At 44.5% G+C, this 23,963-nt stretch overlaps 1 protein-coding gene across 1 annotated transcript in view; it reads right to left on the bottom strand.

Annotated features, from left to right (window-relative positions):
* Window positions 1-553: 553 nt before the first annotated feature.
* The window catches only part of MB21D2 (Mab-21 domain containing 2), a 63,457-nt gene continuing 40,047 nt past the window's right edge, over window positions 554-23,963 (bottom strand). Inside the window, exon 2 of the mRNA XM_080623901.1 lies at window positions 554-2,269. Within this exon, the coding sequence (XP_080480027.1) occupies window positions 1,005-2,269 (1,265 nt within the window). The 3' untranslated portion in view covers window positions 554-1,004. The remainder of the gene's footprint in view (window positions 2,270-23,963) is intronic.

The following is a 23,963-nucleotide window of genomic DNA, read 5'->3' as shown; positions in this document are numbered from 1 at the left end:
CAAAGAAATATGCCAATGCAAAAATCTGACTTCTCACACATAGCAGGGCTAACAAGGAAGAGCCTTTTACAAAAAGACAATCAAGAAATCACCTGAAACCATGAGACCTGAGGGGCCTCAAGCAATCTGCAATACTGAGACCTAATAACAGATGCTAATTCATGAAAGAAACACAAACAGTGGGACTGAGGTAATGGCAGAGATTTCATTAGTGCAATTAACATTTATAATGGTATGTTCTTTAATAGAATTTAAATAAGGCTTTGAATAATTACACACACTAAAACTAACATTCCATAACCTTATTTTGCATGGAAAAGCAGCAGAAACAACCCTCTGGACTGTACAAGGTCCAATTATGAACAATTACATTCAAAAAGTAGATCAAAACAGAAACAACTCATCCCCGCAAAAGCTGCATCATTGTCTTTAAAGTCAACTTTCTCCCCTAGTGTGAGAAGTGTGAAGAACAGATGAACTGAGCTTCAGCCCAGTAGATTTGGCCTCGTCAAACTACCAGTAGTGCTTTCCAACCCAGAGTCTCTCCTTATTTCTTTTGGGTGATGGAAGCTCATGAGAAAAAACTGAATTTCCAAAGCAATGGAAGGTGAGTTGCCCCTTCCTCAGGCCCAACAATGTACATAAATTATGGAAGCTTGAAAAAAAATTTACATTACACTGTGGCATGTGTGTTTACGGTGCACGTTGTCCTTTAGAAACTACTCACAGACCAGGGGGCTGGGTGGGTGAAAAACAAAATCAAAGCAGCATATGAAATAGTAATATACTGTTTCAAAATCTGCACCGTCCTGCAGAACCAGGAATTATAATTTATTCAGATTGTTCTCAACAGATCCAATTTACGCTGGATATGTAAAAAACAAGAGACTAAGTCATCAAGGAAAACCAAATGGAAAAACCTGCACGCTGCAAGAGTTTATAAAAACGAAGCAAAAAAAAGAAAAAAAAAAAAAGAAAAAATCCCAGGAAACATTGATGAAAGCTCAGAAAAATTTATCATCAATTCTGAAGTGGGGCCTTGTGACATCATCTGGGTTAATGAAGACGGAGATGGACTTCCCAGGATTCTCAGTCACTAGCTGTTGCAACTTTTTGGCTAATCGGTCATCAGGCTGGTTGATGTCCCCTCCATCTGACTGCGGGGAGGGGATGCTGGTGGTGCTGCCCCGCCGTTGGAGCTCTAGCGTTAACCGGTTGGCTGCTTTGACATGTTCAATGGCAGTTCGAAGGTGTTCGGCAGGGTCTGAGCGGACTGAGGACAGCTTCCGCGCATGCAGCATGACTGTTTCTTCAGAGAGGTGCTCCAGCATATTGCACTGGGGGATGAAATAGTTAGGGCACATCTTGTTGACCAAGCAGTGCTGGAGATCATCAATGAGACCCAGGAGGAAATGGGCTGCATAATCCTCTTGGGCTAAGTAGCTGGCTGGTAGCCTGTCACAAGCCCACAGCATCATGCTCCGCAAGTGATATGGACTAATGGCTTTGGGGCGGGACAGCAATTTGATGATGATAGCTTTGCAGGCCTGATAGGCTTGCATGAGGCTGCTGGAGATGCACTTTTTCAGCTGCACTTCACTTCTGGCAAATGAAAGCCTCCATTCATTGTCCTTCTTCCCCTTGTAGGAACATGCAGGCACTAAGTAAAACCCACTTATGACTTCCTCCTCTGTGATCTTCCCATCCCAGAAGTGGTTCTCCATCAGCCAGCTCTGGGCCACAGCTGGCCAGCCTTTGAAGGACACCACAGGGACAATGTCGTACAGCATGCGGCTGCTGCCCACTCCCAGAATGATGGATATAATAGTCCCATTCTTTTCTACCTTCTCTACCTTTGGCATCCCTCGCTGGGGCTTTTTCTGGATCTCAGAGAGGACAATGCTAATGGAGTCATAGAACCAGTCTGCAACTTTTGTTGGAGAGAAGAAATAATTGGTAGCTCCATTGATATGGTCCACTATCGTGCAGCAGTCCTTCCATTTGCTGATAGTTCCTTCATCAAACAGACGCAGGCTCAGCCAAGAGTGGCACAAAGCTGAGTGGCGCATGTCCAGCGTAACTGGTTGGTTGCGGTCATGCAGCTTCAGTGCAGGAACAAGCAGGGTGAAGTCCATGTCATAGTCTGTGCCTCGTGCATAAACATTCAGCTCATCAAGATCAATGTCCACCACACCTTCCCGCACACCTCCTGAAAGCAGTAGGTACTCATTGGCTACAGGCAGCTTCTGGTCGAGTTTCTGAACCATGCCTGCAAAAGAAAGAGAAGTTCTTTCAAGAGAAGGCAAACAGACCTGGATTTACAGGATTTAACCAGGATTAAACCCCATCCCATACCCAGCAGATAAAAAAGCAACCAGAGGTATCCATCATTGTTTGTGAATGTACGAAAGTACACATGAATGTACATCACATCCAGCACCCAGGCAACCCTAAGCCCCACCTGACTCAGGGCAGAGCCTCCCCTGCATTCCTGGGTATAGGTGAATTCCATCCTAAACATCATACTGGAAACAATGGACAAAAGCAGAAGCCCTGGTAAAATAAAGCAAAACTACTTTGAGAACTAAATTTAATATCTTAAATACTTTCTAAACCAGTTTTTCACCATATTGTCATTCATTTCCATGGTATCCAAATGCTTCCCCAACACTTCAAAAAGAAAAGAGAATATTAATTGACAATAATGATCTTATTTCAATCTGGCATAAGGAAAAAGCTAGACTAGCATCAGGGCGTTGGTTTGTGCATGAGCAAATGAATCACTATAAATATTAGTTCAAGCAGGTCGATTTTACAATTTGCTTTACATTTACTGATGAACAAGACAATATGAATAAAGGTGATATATCCTCCTCTTAGGGGGAAATGGAAACAGGTTAACCTATCAGGCAATTACAGAAGCCAGCTCTGAAACTGGTTCTTCAAGCTGTAATATGGTATCATGCCATAAAATACGTGATCAGCTCCCCAGAGCACAGACATGAAGACAAATTTCTAATTTTGTCACCAAAACCAGACACTTCTCTTCACACTGCACTGTCCGCACTAGCTGCACAAAGCCATTTTTTCACTGTGTGTTCTATATATACCACTATACTCTGCTCACAGAACATGAACAGCAGACTGAGAAGAGACTCCTCACAGTATTTGAGATATCAGCACCTCATTCAATGTTCAAATTAGTCTTAAAATTGAGCTTTTCACTTCAGCTGCTCGGTACTCTGATTCTGCTGTTCTGGGCTGTTTCGCTACTGGTGTTTGTCTTGTGGTTAAATGCTCTTGATTCTTTCGCTGCCTCAGTTCAGACAACACACCTAGGCCATGAGGGAACCAAGGACAGTGACTACAAACGGAGATGCTGAATCTCTTACAAGCACTGCAAAAGGGACATATCATTTCTTCCAAGCACAAATGATAAAATTTTTGTTGGCACACGTTACATACTCTAGCTTTCTAAAGGCACTCTAGTTTGTTTATATCAAGAGTGGTTAAATGGAGACCTTCCATTACAAGGAAGCCAGTCTCAGAGAGACATTAGTGGGAATAACAAGCCAGAGGCATGCTGAGGTGAGCCAGAAAACTGCCAATCACACTGTCAGACCAGGAACTACTGACAGACACTTTAGGGGTATTTTTTACTGAAACACTAACACAAATGATCAGCACTAGAGTCTGAGCACCCATCTTGGCTTAGCTCCATTAATGCAAAACTTTTCCTGCATTAATGCATCCCCATGGAATCACAGATACTGCCTGAACTGAGCAGGTCTCCCTAGCAGAGTGCAGCAGCAGTACCCCAAGGCATGGAGTGTTGCACTAGGCTGAGTAGCACTGCAGTGATTGCAAAGACTCATCTTTCCATTCCTGCATGCTAGGACAGGGGCAAGGAAATGCTATCTGCATGCACACAGGTAAGCCATGACCTGGGCAAAATCTAAAGCTATGCTGACACTGATTCCTTGGAATAGCCAAGGAGACTCTAGGAAGAGGCCAGTGTGTGAAGGGGAATGTGTCTTGGGGCAATATTCAGGGTAACCATGCAATCCCTCATATGAACTTCCTTGCAAAATACACTTCAGCTATTTCATTGCTTTCATGAGTACTGGACCCAGTCCATTTTGCTGAACTGAGCTGGGATTAAATTCCTGCCAGGCAGGCAAGTACATAACCCTTTCCATTTCTTGTGGCTCCAGAGGCAGTAAAAGAAAACAGCTCTGGAGGAATGCTGAGAAACTCTTCCTGCTAAGTCCTGAGCTAATACCTCTCTGTGATCTTGCCACACGCTGCCCCATTCAACCTTAAAGGGTAATAACCAAGAAAAGCTTTTGTCAACTTCAAAAACGTTTTCTGGTGCTTAGATACGCAGTGAGCTATGTTACCCTGATCATGGAGTGGCAAAGCCTTGCACAGGGTTCTCCATCCCTCAGGCCAAATAAGTGGCCCTCCCTCCTTCACTGTACCCAGAAAAGGATTTCTAACCAGTGCCTAAAGTGACATGACTTCTGAAGATGATATTGACACACTGCTTCCAAATCTGCCCTTGAAACAGCGCAAGCAGCCTTGGTGCTTTACACCCAAGTTGTAAACTGAGTCCAAGATCCACAAAGTAGAATCTAGGTCAATCACATCACAGGGACAGGGAGCAGTTACTTTCTTCCAAGCATATATGTCAGTACCAACCCTTACTGTGGGGCAGCATAACTACTATCCTGATGGCCCATCTTGCCTCTACACTAACCCAAAATTTTCCACTCAGGATGGTGATCTGCAGCATCTGTCATGCACATCTGTGGGTGTTCCTGAGAGAGGCAGACAGAATGTAACCCTCCTACAGAAGAAACTGTTCAAACCTACCAAATTCAATAAAGGGTGCATTTTCTAAATATTTTTAAACTTGAAGGATGAAAAATGTCCTGTGAAGTTCTGCAGTGTACCTTTTGCATCACAACTTCTATCCTATGGTATAGCCAGAGCATCTGACTGAAAAAGAAAATACGATTTTTCTAAAAGGTAGAGATTCTCCACCTCAGAATCTACTGTGGGATGAGTTGCTCTCCTGGGCCTGAAGAAACCCTCTGTCCTTATGTGTGAACAATACTGCTGACAGACTGACCCCATTCAATCCACAGCAAGTGGAACTCAAACCCTGCTTTCTAAATGCCCCATATTCATCTGACTGGAAAACAACAGATCAATCTCCAAAGCCAGACAAGACAGGAGCCATTCCTGCAATGTTAGTTCTATACCACCTTACAGCACTCCCGCCTTCACTAACACAAAGCAAAGTTTGCACTGGGTAAAGCCTGCACAGCTGGCTCTAATGCCAGAGGGGTTACAAAATGCCAGCTAGAAAAGAGAAGACTTCTGCTCCTGGTGGGTAGGTAGCATTCCAGGAAGAACTATCCTGTAGAGTCAGAGGCACAGCTCTCCAAGCACTGTCATGGAAGTACTCCAACAGAAGAGATACTTCTCTTCCCTGCAGCAGAGAAGTAAAACACCAACTTCAAGCATCCTTGCAATAAGAAATGCCTTCTGCCCACAGAACGCTCTTCACACTTCCTATAGAAAGAAAACATTTTGTGTGCTCACCATTAAGCCTAGTTTGCAAGGTTGAAGACTCTTGAAAGGGAAAGGTGCCACACACTGCCAATTAAATTACTTGTTTTACCCCTCTCCAGAACTCTAGACCTACCAGCAGAGGAGGAATATTAATGTAGCAATTGCTACAGGAAATGACCCAATATATCATTAATGTTTCTATACCTGGCTGGCTACAGAGTTTAAAGCCTTAAGCTCTGTGTAGCACAGAATTTCCCCTTTAAGGGCCAGACCAGCAACATCTGCAGCTCTGCCACAGAGCTAGAGAAGGAATTTTTGCTAACAGGTCATAGCAGCATTGCTGATCCAAATGAAGCTGTGGAGCAGGGGATTGAGATGAGCTCCCCTTGAGGAAAATATATTTAGAATAGGCACAGAGTGTTCTATAAATAGTTGAGATGGCCAAATTCAGGTTTCACTAAGGCTTTAGGGGTTTGCAATGTGTTCAAACTGCCCCCCTTACACATAAATCTATTTGAAATGTGAATGGATTTCAGGGAAACCCGTTAACCAACATTTTATGGCATACACTACTCTGGCACAAAGCTTTCATCCTTAATTTCAACAGCCCAAACGCAAGCTGAGAGAACTATGTGTACATACAACAGAAGCAAGCACTCCAGCTCAGCAAGCATGGAAGTGCAAACACAAAGAAGTAAAACACCAAGATTCGTACTTGACACAAGTACTTAAGAAAATAGCACCAGTGGGCTATTTGAGTTGTCTTCTTTCCCTCTCAGCACCAGGACCACCTGGGAAGAGGAAGAAACTGGGGTTACGGATAACCTTATGAAATCTGTAAAAGACCTGTGGAGCAGTCTGTAAAGACCAAACCTAGAACTTGTCAAAGGATCAAACACACAAAAAAATTATTTCAGCTGAAGGTCCAGCTCTCATGGCATCAAAGCAGGTCCACTGATACTTACTAACTTCTCTTGCTGCTATCAGGCAAAACATAATTCGCAGTTGTATCTGGTGTGACACATTCCTCTGGAAAGGTTGTTTGGCAAAGCTGGTATTTTGCCAAGAGGCTGGTGTTCAGTTACCACTTCTGCCTAAAGCACCTTAAAGGAGTTCTGTTTTCCTAGCTGTGCAACTAGTTCAAGATCTTCCCAAGCTATACAGCATGGCATCGTAACAGTTAAGTATGCTTACAAGCATGAAAAAAGCAGGGAATGTAAGAATTAGAAGCAGCACTTGTAGGCCAAGCTTGCTGGTTAGTTTACTAAACAGTTCAAAATAACACAGGTGTGCAAACGAGTTCTACAGGCAGAATTTCACTCCATTGTTGTTCCTTCAGTTGCAGGAAAACAGGATTTATTTCTACTCCAAGCACTGTGATACAAGGAGGATAAAGACAGAGAAAAGAGATTCTACTTTTACATAATACCTACATTTGGGATACATCCTTGAATGAACTCTGATGCACATAACACAGAGACTATTGTTCCTTCAAAAAAAAAAAAAAAGGCAACACAACGATGCTCTCCATCCATTACAGAATTTCACTTGAACTGATTTCATGCAGATTACAGTGCATGCTGGGATCTGCTGCTATTTCATGACCAGCTTTGCATAAATAAGGAGGAACACACAGCACAGACGTGTCTTTGCAGAAACTGACCACAAGAAAAAAAAATGCACAAAACCTTATTTCTAACATATGCATTTTCTAACTTTTGGTTCCTTCTTGAAGCCTTCCTTCCTGATGCCTTAGATACGCAACCATTACCACCAAAACGAAATGTAAGCAAAGAAAGATGTTCTGTTAGTCTAACTTGGTCTCATGAAATTGAACTGAGTGATGTTCAGGGCTGTTACTGAATTAAAGGACACTTCTGCTGCATGGGAACTAGAAAAATCTCAAAAGACCAGTGGGTGCTCAGAAAAGAATGTAGCATGCAGTAGAAGCATGTCAGGGGAGTTCTTCTGGGAACCAAGCCAGACGCAGCCTCTAGTTCTGCACTGCTCCGGTTCTCCAATTTAGACCATAGTGTCTGCAGTAGCCTTGCTCACGTTCCACATCAGCATGGTGTGGAGGAGACAGTCCACACAGTGCACAGACTTGATTTTCTTTCTTGACCCTTGTATCACTCACTTGTCTTGCACAGCCTGCAAGGCTCCTTGTAGGCTGCTTGGGACCATGAGTTACTGTAATATGCCTCTCCTTGAAAGACTTTCTGTGCCAGGAAGGGCTTGCAAGCTGCCTCTGAAAGCTAATGTGGTCCCTCATAGACCATCTTCAACTTCTTAAAATTCCAAATGCATTCTCTATATCACCAGCCACTAAACCATAAGATACCATGGCCAAGCTGCCAAAGACCTTTAGAGGCATGATTATCCCCAGACGTGTGAATGATGAACCCAAGCTTATGTGTGAGGTATACAGCCAGGAACTTGCCCCTTCTCTCCAGAAAGAAAAGACCTCAGGTTATGTCAAGGGGCTGGCTGCAGCCTGCAAGGCAGCACTCCAGTGCAATTCAGCAAGTTATGGTGATGTTAGCTGCTGCTCCTCATTACCAGGCTTCTCTGCTCACCTCTTGACTTTGCTATCTAATCTTATTTCAGAAGCAGCATAAGACCGTATAACATCAGCTGTTAAAAATAGCTGCAGCACAGAAAAAACATGCAGAATAAGTGCCCTTCAGCCCCACACTGGAGTTCAGAAGATCCAGAGCACCCTCTTCAACTCTGTGGAAAGACCCAAACCACCATGAGTTCAGGTTAGGGACAGAGTGCTCTCTGTGAAGAACGAGAATAACTGGGACGCTTGGATGCTTTACACACTTCAACACATGGACATGGACAGAAGGGAGGGAAAGAAGAACTGGACAAAATTATAAGTGTCCTTCTCCCAGCTCCTTTCTCTCCCCCGCACACCAGTAGAAAGCCTACAGAATTAAAATTGAGATTTTTCACTAGAAAAATCCAATATCTGAGCTGCATTCTCATTGATGTCTTCTTCCCCCGTCCCTTCTTGCTCTGCAGGTAACTTAATCTCCACAAAACAAGAGATTTAGAAGTTCATTTCCTCAATCAATAACAATGATGTGGTGTTCTGGCACTGAACATAGGCTGACCTTACATTTAAAGTATGTCCTCTCCAAACCATTAGCTTGTGGCCTAACAAAAGTCTCCTATTACTTGCAGCCAGCCTTGCACAGACCTGGTTATTGTCTTAAGCAACATTTTTTAGTAATCATACTGAAAGAAAGTGAGCATCATGCCTCTGCTATTGCACCCCCATCACCTAGGAAGAAACACAGGTACATACCCCTCATAAAAGAGATCATAAAGTCCCCACTAACATCAATAGGGCTGTATGTTTGAATTCTTCCACAGACCCATTCAAGGACCTGGGCCAAGGCAACTCCCACACAGGGAAGCTCTCCGGAGGGGTATCAGGAAGCAATCACATCTCTGAGGAGACCAGAAATACTGGGAATTGCTTTTGATTCAACAGATGAGAGTTGTCCTCACTGTTTCAGCACTTCCAGCAAGAAGCAGCACAGAGCCCTTGCAGAGAAGCCTGCCATGTGACACTGCATGCCCCAGCTCCAGGAATGTTTTCTGGGATATGCAGAAATGTGTTTGCTGTGAAACCAACCACTTTGTGGGGATGTACAGCCTGAGCCCAGGATCTGAGCTGAGCCCCCCAGGTTTGCAGGATGCTGACACACCTGTTATTGGATGCTGGGGTACTGCCTAATCCTGTCACCAGGGTGGCCAAAAACCACTGTGCTGGGTGTATGCCCATCTCATGCCCCCCGGCAGCCTAGGGAGAAGACATAAAAGGGATCTTCCTTATACAGGTGATCTCTTCAATAGGGAAGGCTAGGAATCACCCACATACAGCACTGCCTCCTTCCTTTCTACTGCTTAATCCTTCCACATAACCCGATATAGTCAGAGATCTTCATTTTTCCCCCCCAGATCTACCCATTTTGATGCATAGCCTTGGCCAATGCCTTTTTTCATCTGTATAAAACCATTACCCCTTGTAAGCCCCAAAAGGTAAGGAAGTCTGACCTCCTCAAAAGCTCAGCAAGTGCTTGGAATTGCTCAGATGGCATTGACAACACATCAGATGTTATTAGCAGAGAACTAATTTGTAAGCTCACGATAAATCTCAGGATCCTCTGCTTTGGTCAGGCAACTTTTACCCTTGACTGCTATAAAAAATACACAAAACCCCAGGTTAGTAAAAAAAACACCAAACAAAAAGCATTCATCATTTTTCATAAAGACACTAGCCAGGTACTCTGTGGTTCTTTAACAATTCTGCTGCAAACAACAGATCCTGCAGAAGAGGAATGTTCTTCAAAGGAAAGATCTCTGCAGAGGTCTCCCACCTATGCTTGAGTGGCATGTGCTGAATTTCATGGGCTTCTTTAAGACAGAATGGGAGGCCAGCTCTGATGCAGCTGGGTTGCACTTATTCTTCTGTTTCCCTTGGTAATTGCAAATCTATTTATGAGCAGCACAAGTTTTTGTTGTGCAGAAGAACTGAAAGAGTCAGCTTTTTAGGGGAGTCTTTAGTTACCAAGCACATTTTGAGAGGACTGTTGGCGGAAGCAGGCAGGAGGGGTGGGAGGGGAGTGGGGAGACTGAACCGTGTGATACCAGTTTAGTTAAGTATGGAAGGCGAGGGAAGGAAGCTGCTCTTTGCAGACTGATACACCAGTGTCCTACTGATTCTGCTCCTTTTAGAAATCTTGTGACATGGTGACAGAACACACTGCAGGGAACCAGCACCCCCTTGTAAAAGAAATCATCTTTCTCTGAAGTCTTTTTTAAATACAATCTTAAAAGTAGCGTCCCAGTTTTCTTCCAGTTCTCGTGTGCCCTGGTATAAACCACCCAGCTAGCTTTAATCCTCTGTGCCAATGGAGAGGAGTACTTCACGGTGCAAGGGGAAAAAGGCAATAAAAACCAAAGAACAAGCCCAGATTCAAAGGGTGTGCCTGTATAGCAAAAGGCAGTGCTGTCACAAACCCACGAACACCCAAACCCACCCTGGCACCAAAACCAGCAGTGGTGTTACTGTAGCGACCTGCTTGGCTAAAATACCCAGGTCTTGGAGACCACAACAGCAGGGCTAGACTGCTTTCAGAGCTGGAACCAGCTGTTTCAGAGGGAGTCTCTGCATCACTGTACACTTCTGCTTTGCATAGAGGGGAGTTTAAGAGTCACCCTCCAAACTGATGCTGAAATTTCCAGCCTGCCGGTCTGCTTATCCAATGGACTTACTCCAGATTCATATTAGCCAACCTAAGATAAGAGTGTCTGAAAGCTTACAGAGAATATGAAGTGCAAGTCAAAGGGATGCTTTAGGGTCTGAAGAATATAGGTGGTAAGGTCTGAGAGCAGCTGATGAGCAGGTCAAAAGGAAAAGGGCACAAAAAGGGAACTTGTAAGAACAGCTTGCTGCTACACCTTGCTTAACACTGTACACTGTGCCCATACAGTGTCCATATGTATGTGCATAAAATAAAATTCCCTCTGGAAATGGCACGAGATGCCATTTATCCTAGAACTACAATCCCAGAAATAAAATCTGCTAGGGGACAGATTGCTTTATCAGTTCCATCCTCTGGCACGGAGAGTACACATTTGGCAATGGCTATACATACAGGGTCTAGATGGGCCATTTCTGCTCACACCCTTACAGAGCACTGCTAAGCGTTCAGCAAGATGTTACACTGATGGAGACTCACCACGACTCCTCTTTTGGACCTGCTTACAAGGTAACAACAGTGGACACAAACCAGATTGAGCTTCTTGAGTGCAAACATGTAGATTCTTGGAGGAGAGGCCGTTCTGCCCTTTTTTTCGTAGTCCCTTCACTATTATGCTCTTGTTACGCTTTTTACAAGAGCGTAACAACCTCAGTGAGGTACATAACACGTCCATCTACCCTAGCATCCTGTCTCAGGCAACTGCAGCTGACTGATTTCAGGGAAAGAGCATAAGAGCAAGAAAAGTACAGCATAGTAACTTTCCCTCTGCAACCTTTAAGCAGTCTCTGCCTTTGTGATTTTCCAAACCAGAGGCAGTATTTGCAGCTTTGTCTTTAACAGCACTGATGGACTTATCTGCTAGGAATGTCTCTCACTGCTTTCTAAATCATTTAAATTTTTGGCATAGTCAGTGTCTTGCAGCACTTTGTTTCACACAGTACATGTTTTGTCAAAATGGATTTCCTTTTCCTGGCTTACTAGGAAATGAGGAAACTCACCCTAACCATGGCATCTTCCACAGATCACTCAAGATTTTACAAGGCTTACCCAATCATCTTTCTTCCACATTAAAAAGGACAACTTATTTAAACTTCGGATACCTAACTGCCCTCCTCAGCACTTGCAGGGGCCCTGTTATTGTTACGTTCAGTGTGAAATGTGGTGGTGAACACTGCTTATCACATAAAAAGGTGACTTCTGTGTGGATGTCTGCTAAATTAGCCCCACGCCACTGCTAGTTTGCTCAATGTAATGGAGTCCTCCTCCCCCAAATTTAATTTCACCTTCAGGATATTCCCCTCAAACAAACCAATGCCACTTTACAAAGGGCACTGATGACACTGGAAAAGAACAGTGGAAGTAGGACAGGAGAAGATTTTGGAGGCTATACAGAAGAAAAATGTCCCCAGCCTTCCTCAATCTCTCATTGCAACCTGATTAGTCAGCGCCAGGTGCCTCTCACAGAAGACACGTGGCAGCTCTCCAGTGATGAGCAAAGCCGTTTCCTTCTAGACCAGGGAACAGGTTCCTCTCCTTGCTCCAAGTCAGCCAGAGGACCACGCGTACATGTTGGTCAGAACTTGACTCCAAGGTTACAAAAGCACTTTGGGTTTCACTGTGATGATCTTCTGTTTTCAGTTATGCTCTGGTATCTGCTTGCCTGTCCTGAAAGGCCCAAGTTCCTACACCACTTCATGTTCAGGTGCCAGCCAGAGGGCTGTGCCCAGAGGAATGCTACCACACCCTCACATCCTCTTAAGTAACACAAGAGCATCCCTTGTAAATATACTTTGAGCTGTTCTGCCAAACCTCCTTCTTACCGTTACCTAACATGCTCGAAATTCTCTCCCCAGCTGCTTAACTACCAGCTTGTTTTCTGTTCCCAGCTGTTTCCTACAAAAATAAGTCACAACCAGAGCAAATCACAGCACTATTCCTTATGAACTGGGCCTGAACCGACACTGTCCTCACTGCCTGCCTATTCTGTAATAATAGCTCTACCTTGCTGCCGAGCAGCAGGAGATTTGTCCTTGACTCAAAAATTCCTCACTAAATCATCCAGTAAAGCTGAATCTTACATGTGTAGTACACATGGCAACTACCAGCCATCAGAGTGTTGATAGATAACCACAGCTGTAATTCAATCTAATGTTCATAAAAACCGTCAAACTGGGGTCCTGCGGTCAACGACATGATCAGAATGGCATCCCCCTCAATCACTTTCATCCTCTTTAGTCATCTACCAATGACTAAATCTAGCTTTATGCCATGGGACAGGTCAGAAAAAGGGGGAATGAAAGATGATTCCAGGAAACCAGCCAAGCTCCAGAAGAGCACTGGACACACGGGAAATTGGTTCTCTGAGTGCAGAAGGAAAGCAGGTATCTTCAGAAGCCTTTCTGAAGCATGTGGTGGAGAAGACAACATGAAATAAATCCTCTCTCCAGCCCCCAGAATTCACTGGACTCCATCCATACAGCCCTGACCTGGCCCCTTTGACAGATCCTACATCCAGACACTGGGGAAATCCAAGACAGGATAAATATCATTGAGACAACCAGTGCCAGAACCACAATATAATTTTTCTCTCATGTAGATGAGCTTAGATTGGACTAGAAAGGTAAGGCAGGTACTTGGTCAGAAGTGCTGAAATTAAAGAGGCTTAAACAATACAGCTGTGTCTTAGGATCACTAAGCTAAAAGCAAGCTTTCCTGTAGTACTAACCAGTTTCCCTCCCACCACCAAGAACATTGCCAAAGTCACGTGGAGCTTTATGAAATATATTTGTTAAGACCCCATGTTCAAAATCAGTGCTGGTTGGCTTTGACACATTCTTCTTCATTCATATCACAAGGCAAAGAAGTTACAGGCCAGGTTTTCTGCTAGCAGAAAACAGAGCAGCTCCTCTGAAGGGAACAGGAACACTTGGCAGAAATTTCCTTTTCCCTTTCCACAGAAGACAGAGGAAAACCTTAGCCCTCCAAACCTGTCTGTCCATGTTCCATTGGTCCAACCATCCTGCTTCATTTTGCAGAGATTTGTATTGACAGCACGCAAAAGCCAGCATAAGTTTCTAACAGGGACTGTCAGTCCCTAATTTCTCAGATTTTATAATCATTTATGTGCGGCTGGGCACTGTCATCTGTTAAATAGCATAGCAGGAAGCACTGTGCTGATTCGATCTCCATCAAGTGCCAAGCCCATGGCCCCAGCAGCTGTCAAGGATCTCTTATCCCTGCACCACAGGCAGTGGCCAGGAAGCACACAGGCTGGAATTAATATCATAAAAGAGAAAGGGAAAAGTAACCACTGCTACAGCACAGTAGAACCTAGGCCACCTTGCATGAAGACACGCATCAAAATGCCACTGTCACTCCGGCACAGGACTCCAAAGGTGAAATGCTGCCACCTTAAGAAAACGACAGTAAGAAGTATGTAGCTACGTGGCCGTGCAAGATACAGGTATTGCAACTGCCCTCCTTCCTGTGTAAGGTGTGAATTGGCTGGTGGGCTGGTGGAGCTCTCAGACAGGGGATGGCAGTGCTCACAGCTGGCTGATGCCCTGTAAGCATTTGCAGTGAGAGGAGAGGTGTATTTTTGGAGCAGTTCTGTGTTACCAGGAACAGGGCTTGAAATGGTAGTAACTGTTCAGGCATGAAGCACTCCTTTGCACAGGACTCTCATCCCATTTTGCCTGCTTTGCTCATTCAGGAGAAATTCCAGGAGACCAGCTGCACATCTGTCACAGTGCCTTTTTGTGCTATCTGGCATGAAAGAGAGCATCACACACATTTATTTAGAGCAGACCTGGTGATCTCTTAGCTCATCTGGATGACAGTTACATTGTGAGATAAAGGAAAGAAGAGAAAGCAAAATTGTTGCTGATCAAATATGAAATTTACAAAGTATGTTCCAGGAAGCCATTCTCTCCAACAGCCTAGTCCAAAAGTCCTTCCTCGTCTAAAAATCTAGTGGAATATGGACATAAGCAAGATTTGTGTCCAGACAACTGTCAGAAACTAATGCAAAAGACTTTGTGGAGTAGTATCTCAAAGCCATCTTGCAATGGAAAGCTGATGACAATCTCATCTCCTGTCAGAGACTGCTTTGCCCTAGTGACTCTGAAAAGCTCAGGGGAGTAGGTTCACATTCACCAACTCCCCCAAGTTTTGTGAGGCAGTGTTGCCAACCCAAACATCCACGAAGTAAGAGACAGGCCATGAAACCACAGCAATATCTTCAAGTTTCATTTTCTCCAGGTATTTTTGCAAGGAGAACAGAGCAAAGGCAGCTATCTCTGAAAATTCAAACCCAGTGACACGGTAAGTTCAGTTGGCTCACTTACCTTTCCCCTGAAAATGCATGGATAAGAAATACCCTGTTTACACTCTGCTTTATTTAATAGAGAACCTCACATCACTCCATAAGCCTTAAGGAAAACCACAGTATATTGGTAGATTTTGTCCTAGCAGACCTGTTGCATTTGAAGTTTCACTCTTACTGTCTTATGCAGTGCATAATCTTGAATTTTAATTCTACAAATTCCCTAATATGTCTGTATCAATAATGAAAAATGCTAAAAAGCTTTGTTCACAACTGCTGATACAGAAGTTAGGTGTGGAAGATACAGGTACATGGAGAATACAGACCCTTTAAATGAATTCAGTAATTAGAAATCTCACCTATATTTTATAGGTGTTGTGTGAAAACACTTTGTAAAATTTCTCTGTGGACGCTCAGCTCCTGCCAGGCTTGCTATGCATTGCAGAAAACACTTCCCAGCACACAGGAATAGATATTGTCTGAATACAGCCCAGCTACACAGAAAGCAACAACTAACACTGTAACCACTAGTTTCCCACTGACAGCTGGCCCCCACCTCATGATTACAGCTGAATGAAGATTACTGACCTCCTAAATTTGATAACACAGTCTGTAGAATGAATTGCACACATTAGAAATGGCAATATGAAGGCATGAGCTGGCTCCTTAACAAGCATGCTCATCCCTGAAGTCAAAGGTGATGTACAGATAACGCCTAGAAGACACCTGAGCACAATCCTACTGACCTGGCTGCAGCTGAAGAAGGGATTGGAAGTGAAGAGAAATACTGATTCGTAGCTGAAGCCAATCGGCAGCAAAGCACAAGTCATATCTGAGCTGCACTGCCTTTCTGGCTGGGGTTGTTCTACTTGTGCTTATGTAGACCTACCATGCCAGACTGGAAGGGCCCAGACTTGAGGCCCCAGCAAATTCTTCTACCCACATACATGCTGGTCTGCTTGATCTGTTGAGGAGTGTTGCCATCAGGCAAAGAGACCTCTCAGATCTCCTTCCCCACCAGGTATGGACAGTGTCATACTGAATGGGGTTTGGGGCACTTCTGAGCTAAGCTCAGACATCATATTCCACATGTCCTCAGACAAATATTTCACAGAGCTTTGGGTTTGAGGAAAAAGTACCTTTTTACTCCTTCCCAGAAAGATGGGTTATGAAATCATGATGCCACCACAAACATCTCTTTGATTTCCCAAGTCTACTTTACTGCTGGTTCTTTAGATCATAATATTGACCTTCAAACATATTTCAAACATTACCGCCAGTTACGGAGCCACCTTAACAAAAAGACGGGAAATATCCCCTGTTGCTATGGGCATGCTCATTATCTTTCTGTCCACGAGATCCGCACAAAAGTTGAGAAAAACTCCAGCAAAACTAGTACATGCAATTATCTCTTCTGACAGCAGATGGCACGACCGCATCAGTGTGTCTGGGCTGCAGAGCTCGGCAGGCCGATGGGATTTCTGAGCAGAAAGAAAAAGAACCGTTCAAAACAAAAGGCAATAGAGTTTTCACACTGCAGTATGGGCAAGGGAAGAAGGTACATGCGGACATACAAATATCTTTCGCCACCACCTGCTTGGGTTTACAGTGAAGAGGAAGCCAGTTCTGATGAAATTATTTCTATGAGAGGAAAGAGACCTCCAGTAACACACTACCTTCTACCAAACCAGATTTGGTACATAATTTTCATCTAGTGTACGTCAGAAGTCTCTGATAATATACAACATATAGGGTGGGAGCAAAATGCAAGTTTAGGAGGGGATAAGCCAGAAAATAGACACCAAACCTGCCTACAAATCCTATTTAACGCCAGATTTCCAGCTTAGGATGACTGAAGGGAAAGGCCAGCATTTGTCCAAGCCATCTGTACAGGGCTCCTTTTGTGTCATTCTTCTTCGAGTATTTATGCCACTTTACACAGCAGCAGAACTGAGCAGGCAGTGTGCATCACAGCTTCAAAGCAGAACAATTGCTGTTTATAGAAGCACTGTTAAGAATTTATTGCTAATGCATTTTAATAAGCTACAAAAAGAGCAGTGCTCTGAATGAATCACTGCAGGTAAATTTAGTTCAAAATTGAGACATTCTTCATTGAAAAGCAAGCAAACTCACAGAAAGCACACACCTGCATACAGGCAGAGGAGCCGCTCAACAGAAGCAGGTACTTTGGTTTAAGGGCAGAGTTTCTGGTGATTAGGACTAAAAGTGAAGGTGAAATCAACAGATCAACAGATCAGTTTCCCTTATTTATTTTCATCCTTAGAACAGAGTGAGTACAACAAAAGTGATCTAGAAAAATTCAAAATTAAATGCAAAGGGGGTAATCTAGTAATGCACATATATCCATGCTATATGTCTGAAGAGCAGGACTGGCCTTTTGGAGCTGTTTCAGGGTAGTAATCTACCCAGAGATGGGGGAGGAGAAGAAAGCATTAAGGAAAAAAACCAAAACCAAACAAAACCAAAATTTAAAAAAACCAAAGCCCCCTCCCTCCCCCCAAAAAAAACCCAAACTCAAACAAACAAACAAAAAAACCCCAAAAAAGCAAACACCCCCCCCCCAACAAACCATGTTCTTGTAAAGTGGTATTTGCATGTTTTAATCCAGCATATAAAATCTCTGAACTAAATAAATTTAAAATGGACCTAAATAGCAGACACTTTTGGAAGTCAAACCTAGCTTATTTCTCTATGAAATTTTATTCCTATTTTGTCAGTGTGACTCCTCAGAGATTTGAGACACAGACCCTCTGCTGTGAGGAATGTGTTGTAGAATAGGTAGGAGATTACAGCATGACTCCACCAGTAGTACCAAGATTCATCAAATTATCTGTGCGTCAGCTGAGTTATGGGGAAAGTAACAAGTCCAGAGTGGCTAGAGAGTGCACTTAACGCAGCCTTAGACGTGTGTGCTCTAACACAGATAGTTCTGAACATCTGACAATGCCTAACACATCTGGGATGAAGGAGGATCAAAGGAACAAAACCAAGTACCCTTTGAGTTTACAGAATTAGCAAAGTAGCTACTGCAAGCAACGTGTTAGTAGCGTTGCCACCGCAAGCACTGTAGCACGGTGCCAAGCAGCAGCAGTCAACGCTCAGGGGATGCTGGGTATCTCCTACTAACACTTCTGAAGCTGCATTTAAATGGCTATTGTCACACCCTCACCTTAGCTGCAAGCCAGCAGAAACCTTAATGGATGACACAAACACATATTTCTCATTAGCAGACATACCCCAGAACACTCTCCACTCTGGAAACACTGCTCAAAGGCTCTCATGGGAGATACTGCTGAGACACTTCTCTTGCTGGCTCAAGCCAAACATCCAGAAGCAACCTATCAGTGAGCCCATTTCAAGCTCCAGAACTGGTCTCCAGGTATTGGAATATAACCCCTGGACAGCACTCTATGTGGCATAGGTTCACTGATACTATAGGGCAGGATGCAGGGTGTCTTGACATGTTCTTGTTCCCCTTTGTTCCCCCAATCTCTTCTCAGTCAGGCGTTTGAAAAACAAAGAGATGGACAGATAACTCTGAATCTCCATACCAATTTTCCCATTCCACCCCAGTTAAAAAGAAAGGGGTGGTGTGTAGGGCATGTTTGCACAGCCCTAGCAGTCAGTGTGAGTAGCAGTTCGCTTGTTGCAAGGGGGGTAGGTGGAAGAGTAGTTTACAGAACACAGGAGGAAATCCTCTCCTTTGGGGAAGTTAGGGTAGCAGGCACACATCTGCAAAACAGCAGGGGAACCAAAAGTGAATGAAGTGGCAAACAGAGCCCACATGTGACCACAAAGCTTGCATATTCCGCAATGAATAATTGGTGAATCCAAAGGAGAGTGGTCTGGGTTTAAATCAAAACTGTGGCAGTTCAGAAAACACACATGGTTTTTAAGCATTGAACAGCAACACTCGCTAGCTCCTCAACTTTATTGCTCACTCTACCAAGGATAAGATGGGCTGAGCATGTAGCAGAGAGAAGCCAGAGATTGCAATTCAGGGTCATGCTTTTGAAAGCCCTGGTATTTTAGCTCAGAGTCCTGAGACCAGAGTTTGTGTAACAGGAGAAACAAACATGGAAACAAGTAAAGCAAAGACTGCTTAAGGCAGGGAAGAAACACAGAAATTGGGCTTCAGGGGAGCCTCTGTCACTAAAGAGCAATCTCTTGATTGCATAGGGACGAACGCTGGGAGATGGCTGGTTCTCCCACCTGCTTGAGATGCTCAGCATGTAAACAGCCCTGGTTCAGTGAGCACTCAAACCACAGCTGCATTTCCCACACCAGTGGCTTAAGTGACAGCAGCCTTTCTCACCTACTTCACCTTCTGCTCAGTTGAGCTGATCTGAGTATGTGGTTATCATGCAAGCCTTCTATCCTGCAAGTAAAAACACTCCTGCTTTTCCCAACATGCCAGCTAGATCAGAGGCTGCTCAGCCAACCTTTGTGTTCAAAACCTGTAACAGGTCATATATGGACTTGGCCCATGGAAACACAGAAGGAACCATTGCCACCTTTGCCCCTGGGCTACAAGCTGTCAGACTACCTTTCCAGTTTTCCTTCCCCTGCTCAGAAACAAGGCTGAGATTCTCACAGCACCATCTACTAGCTCCAGAAACTGCATCTTTAATGACAGTATAAAATTTCATATCACTCTTGAATTAAAAACTAAAACAAAAAATGCAATTATGAGCTGGTACCACTGCAAGGCACTCAGCTGGTATTTTGACCCTGCACTGGAGAATGGCAGGGGCATGCCATAACTGTTACAGACTTGTACCAGCCCAGATGTAAACTACCTTGGTCCCTGACTGCTCAGGGCAGAATTGGTGTGTGATGGTGGAGAGCCAGCCCTTCTGCTGCCATGACAGCAGCATGGCATGCCAGCAGCCTCCAGGGTAACAAGGAAGACAGTTTTTATCACTTCTCGGTTACTTCAAGTTTCTGTCTCCACACACCATCCCACTAACGGCCCTGTGGACACTGATGCATACCCTGCAAGGTCACACACATGCACCATCCAGGCAACAGCTGGGACAGCCAGCCACATACTGTGGGCAGCATGCATATTCTTCCCCTGGATTACTGCCTTTTAAAAGCTGTTAAGCTGAAAGGGGGAGGAAAATAATCAATAGATGGGGAGTTGCAATCTCTTGCGAGTATCTTAAGAGCCCGGCTTTCAGCTATTTTCAGCAAATTAGTGTGGGGCTCTTACAGACTTTCTTCTGCTCTCTGTGAGGTGAAAGCAGGACCACTGCCAGCTCCATGACTCACATAAACACAGGGAAGCAAACATAAAGCAAGCCGCCTGCTTGCTCTTTCCCAGGGCTTATTCACACCCTTCGTAACTATTTAATGTGCCTGTTACAGCGCATCCCAAGCTGCAGAATGAGAACAAGCAAGGCTGGAGCTGGTCTTAGCTCTCGCACAGAATTGCTGGCCAGATCTCAACCTTCCTAGTGTACAGAAAGAAGAAAATGGAGACCTGCCTGCACCTTCGAGACAGTAGTTATCAACAGCCCTTGCCAGATGGGCCATAATGACTGTTATGGTTTTTACAAACCATGTTTGGCTATGACAGAGAAGACCCATTCTCATCCATCACCTCCACATATCAATCTAACAGACACCTACAGACCTGTGCCTCCCAAAGCCTCAAATCCTGAGCCACAAACAAGTGTATTGCAGTCAGGTCCTGGCACTAAGCAAAGATGTGCTTGCGGCACTTGTCAACCGTTCAATACTCAGCACTTGGCCATACTGCCAACTCTTACTTGTCTTCTGCATCTGTCTCTTTGCTGAAGACCCTGGTTTCTGGGGTCCAAAGACAGGGCGAAAGACTCAGCTTAAATTTATGGAAAGAGTTGAGCAATTCCTACCCATTACAGCTGTGAGGCTCAGAAAGGCTTAAAAAGCTGAAGAGAACAGAAATAAAATATACCAAGAGTTTTAGATTCCAATTCATAGATTGTGAGTGCCCCAATTTTAGCAAACCAGCTACTGCTCTTCCCTTTGAAGTTCCCTGTGGATGGCTGACATCAGCCCTCTCTACAAATTTACCGGGTAAAACAACTGCAGAGTAAAACCCACTGGGCCTCACACAGGAAGGTGGAGAGGTGGCACTTCTAGGAAGTGGATACCAAGTACAGCTGCCTAGGACAGTGATGTCCTGGGAAAACACTCCAAAAAGGGATCTGTCTGCAGCCCTAGGGATGGCAAGGGCAGGGCAGATTCTTCCAAGGGCAGAGAGCTCTTCTGGAGGGCAGGGATGCAGTGCATCTTTCCCCTGCACCTTCTCCCAGCAAGGCCTTGCTATGATATTCTAGATGCACTTTCACACTAGGAATTCTGCTGGATTTTCTAATATCCTTTCACATATCTTCTACCCAGCCAAACTCTCTTCAGACTCAAAGCAAAAGAGCAACAACTTGTACTAGAGGAGTTAGAAATGCCATAGAGAGCAGGAGCAAAAGGCTCTATTACAGGGACGACTGCCTGCCTGCCAGGTCCTGCAGTGAAGCACAATTTGGGTGCCTCTGCCAAGGACAGTGGCAACTGGCTTCCAGAGGCCTGGAGAGCCCTCACTTGGCTCGCCAGCTTTACTGCTGGGCTCCTTGCTCACTTCCCTGCTCAGCGTGAGTCAATCATTCCCACCAGAGTGCCCCACTTGCCCACTGGTGCACTGGGAAGAAACATTCAAAACAGGCACTTCACTCAGCTCTCAGGGCTGGCAGACTTCTGCTGATACCCACAGCACAGCAGCAGAAAACCTCTGCAATGCCATGCTGTAACACCAACAGCTGCAGCCTTCATCGCTGCTTGAGGATTATCCTCCTCTGACCTGCCTCCAGCTCCTCTCTGTGATCTGCCCACCCCATTCCACAGGCTGGCGTAAGGCCAGGCTCCCCCCTTCCAATCTCTGTTACTCCATCTGTCCAAGTCCTGGCCTTTTTCAGCACTCAGCTGATGCATCAGGGGCATAGTTGCTCAGTGAGCCTTCCACCCTTCAGATCTTCCCACAGAAAGCTCCCCCAGGGGCTCACAGTTTTGAACACGATGCTCCTTGAGACCGCTCATTTTTCCTTCCCCCCATCTATGTGCACACAGTGAGCCAACAGCCTCACTGCCCCGCTATTTCTGGAAGTCGGAAGACCCTCCTCTGCCTTTGCCATTGAAGATGTCTGACATAGCACACAGGCTAGCTCCTGGCATTTGGTTACTTTCCAGGCTCTGTTTAGCTTTCATCCAGTGGTAACAGATCCCTGCCAGAAAACTTAGTTGTCAAGGAGACCACTTTCAAACAACAGTTTGGAAGAAATAATGTTATTATCTAGGGTAGCATATCTTCAAGGTAGAGCATTCAGGTTAACTGCCTGCTACCTCTACTTCAGCTAAAATACAGGCTCAGAGACAGAGGAGAAAGCCAAAATGGAGTTGGCAGCGTAACCAAACCCTGGAGTTTGTAATTTCACATACATTCAGGATGCTTTGGAGGCAATGCAGAGGTCACCAAAGAGGTCTGTGCTCCTCCTAGAGCCATAGCTCAGTCTCCCGCTCACTCTTCCACACTGATTTTATAATCCAAATTCAACCTAAAATGCAAAGAAATAGATCCTAGCCTTATGCTAACATTGACTGTGTCTCCTCTGGGAACTGTATATTTCAGGTGGCAATATTTAACCTAGAAAAAGATGAAAGCAGAAGCACCTACCTGAAGATAGCACAGGACCAGACAGGTGGGCTGGAATCAGTGCTCAGCAGAGGGCTGGCAGATGCTTCCTAATGAAAGACATAGCCAAAGGGCATGCAAAGAGTTTCACTCTATCAATGCAATTCACCCTCTGCCGCTGCATGTTTCCTCTCAGTCCTAGTAGAGGACAGATCTCTAGGACAATGAAAGCTGCTTTTTGTTTGCCTCTCCCTTCAGCAATAACAACTTTATTTTCTCTGTTTCCTTCTTCAGAGACCAGGTTAACTAGGAGGGAGAAATTTGCCACTTCCACCTGTCTTATGCTACAAATAAAGCTACCTCACAGCAGCATTAGTAGCTACCAAAAACTTGACCAACAGCGAAAATGCAATCAGAAAATTGCAGCTGGAAACAAAGAGTGCATGTGGGTAACGAAGGAGAGTTACCCTGCATATAATTATCAAAACCAGCCAGAAATGAAGCAGTTGCAGGAAAGCAAGGTATTTGCAAAACTACCAGGTGTCAGCTGATCTATTTCTAATTGCCTAAAATGACAGCTCCTGACAGCATCAAGCTAATCTTTCATCTCTTGAGAGGAGTTTCAAAGGTAGGAGGCATTTCCTGGCATGGGGAAAAAGCCGAGCTGGGAATTCAGGTTATAAGGCACACAACAGAGTGGGAGCCATTTTAAAGTCTGCAAGCACTTACTACAATGAATAGCTTTATTTGGTGCAGCCTCTCCCATACAAAACATGTAAAAATAGCAACTGGTGAAACATGAAAACCGGAGAGAGTGAGCCTGTGCCAGAGACATTTAAAGGGGATGATGATCTGATGTTACAGCTCCAAGCAGTGATTTAAGACTCCATAATTTATTACTTGCTCTACAGTAGTCCTGAATGATGGGGAAGTGTCAAGGTTTATAGCTCCATCCTCAAGACAAAGCAAGACTGAAAACTCACTGGATGTAAAGGAACAAAACACAGCAAAAACTCAGAATATAAAGTTGAGAGTTTCATTCTCATACAAAACTTTTTGCTCAGTCTCCTACCATCAAAAGACCTAGACA

This window comes from Psittacula echo, assembly GCF_963264785.1.
Source record: "Psittacula echo genome assembly, chromosome: 7".
NCBI lineage: Eukaryota > Metazoa > Chordata > Aves > Psittaciformes > Psittacidae > Psittacula > Psittacula echo.
This window is presented reverse-complemented; position numbering and strand designations above follow the sequence as displayed.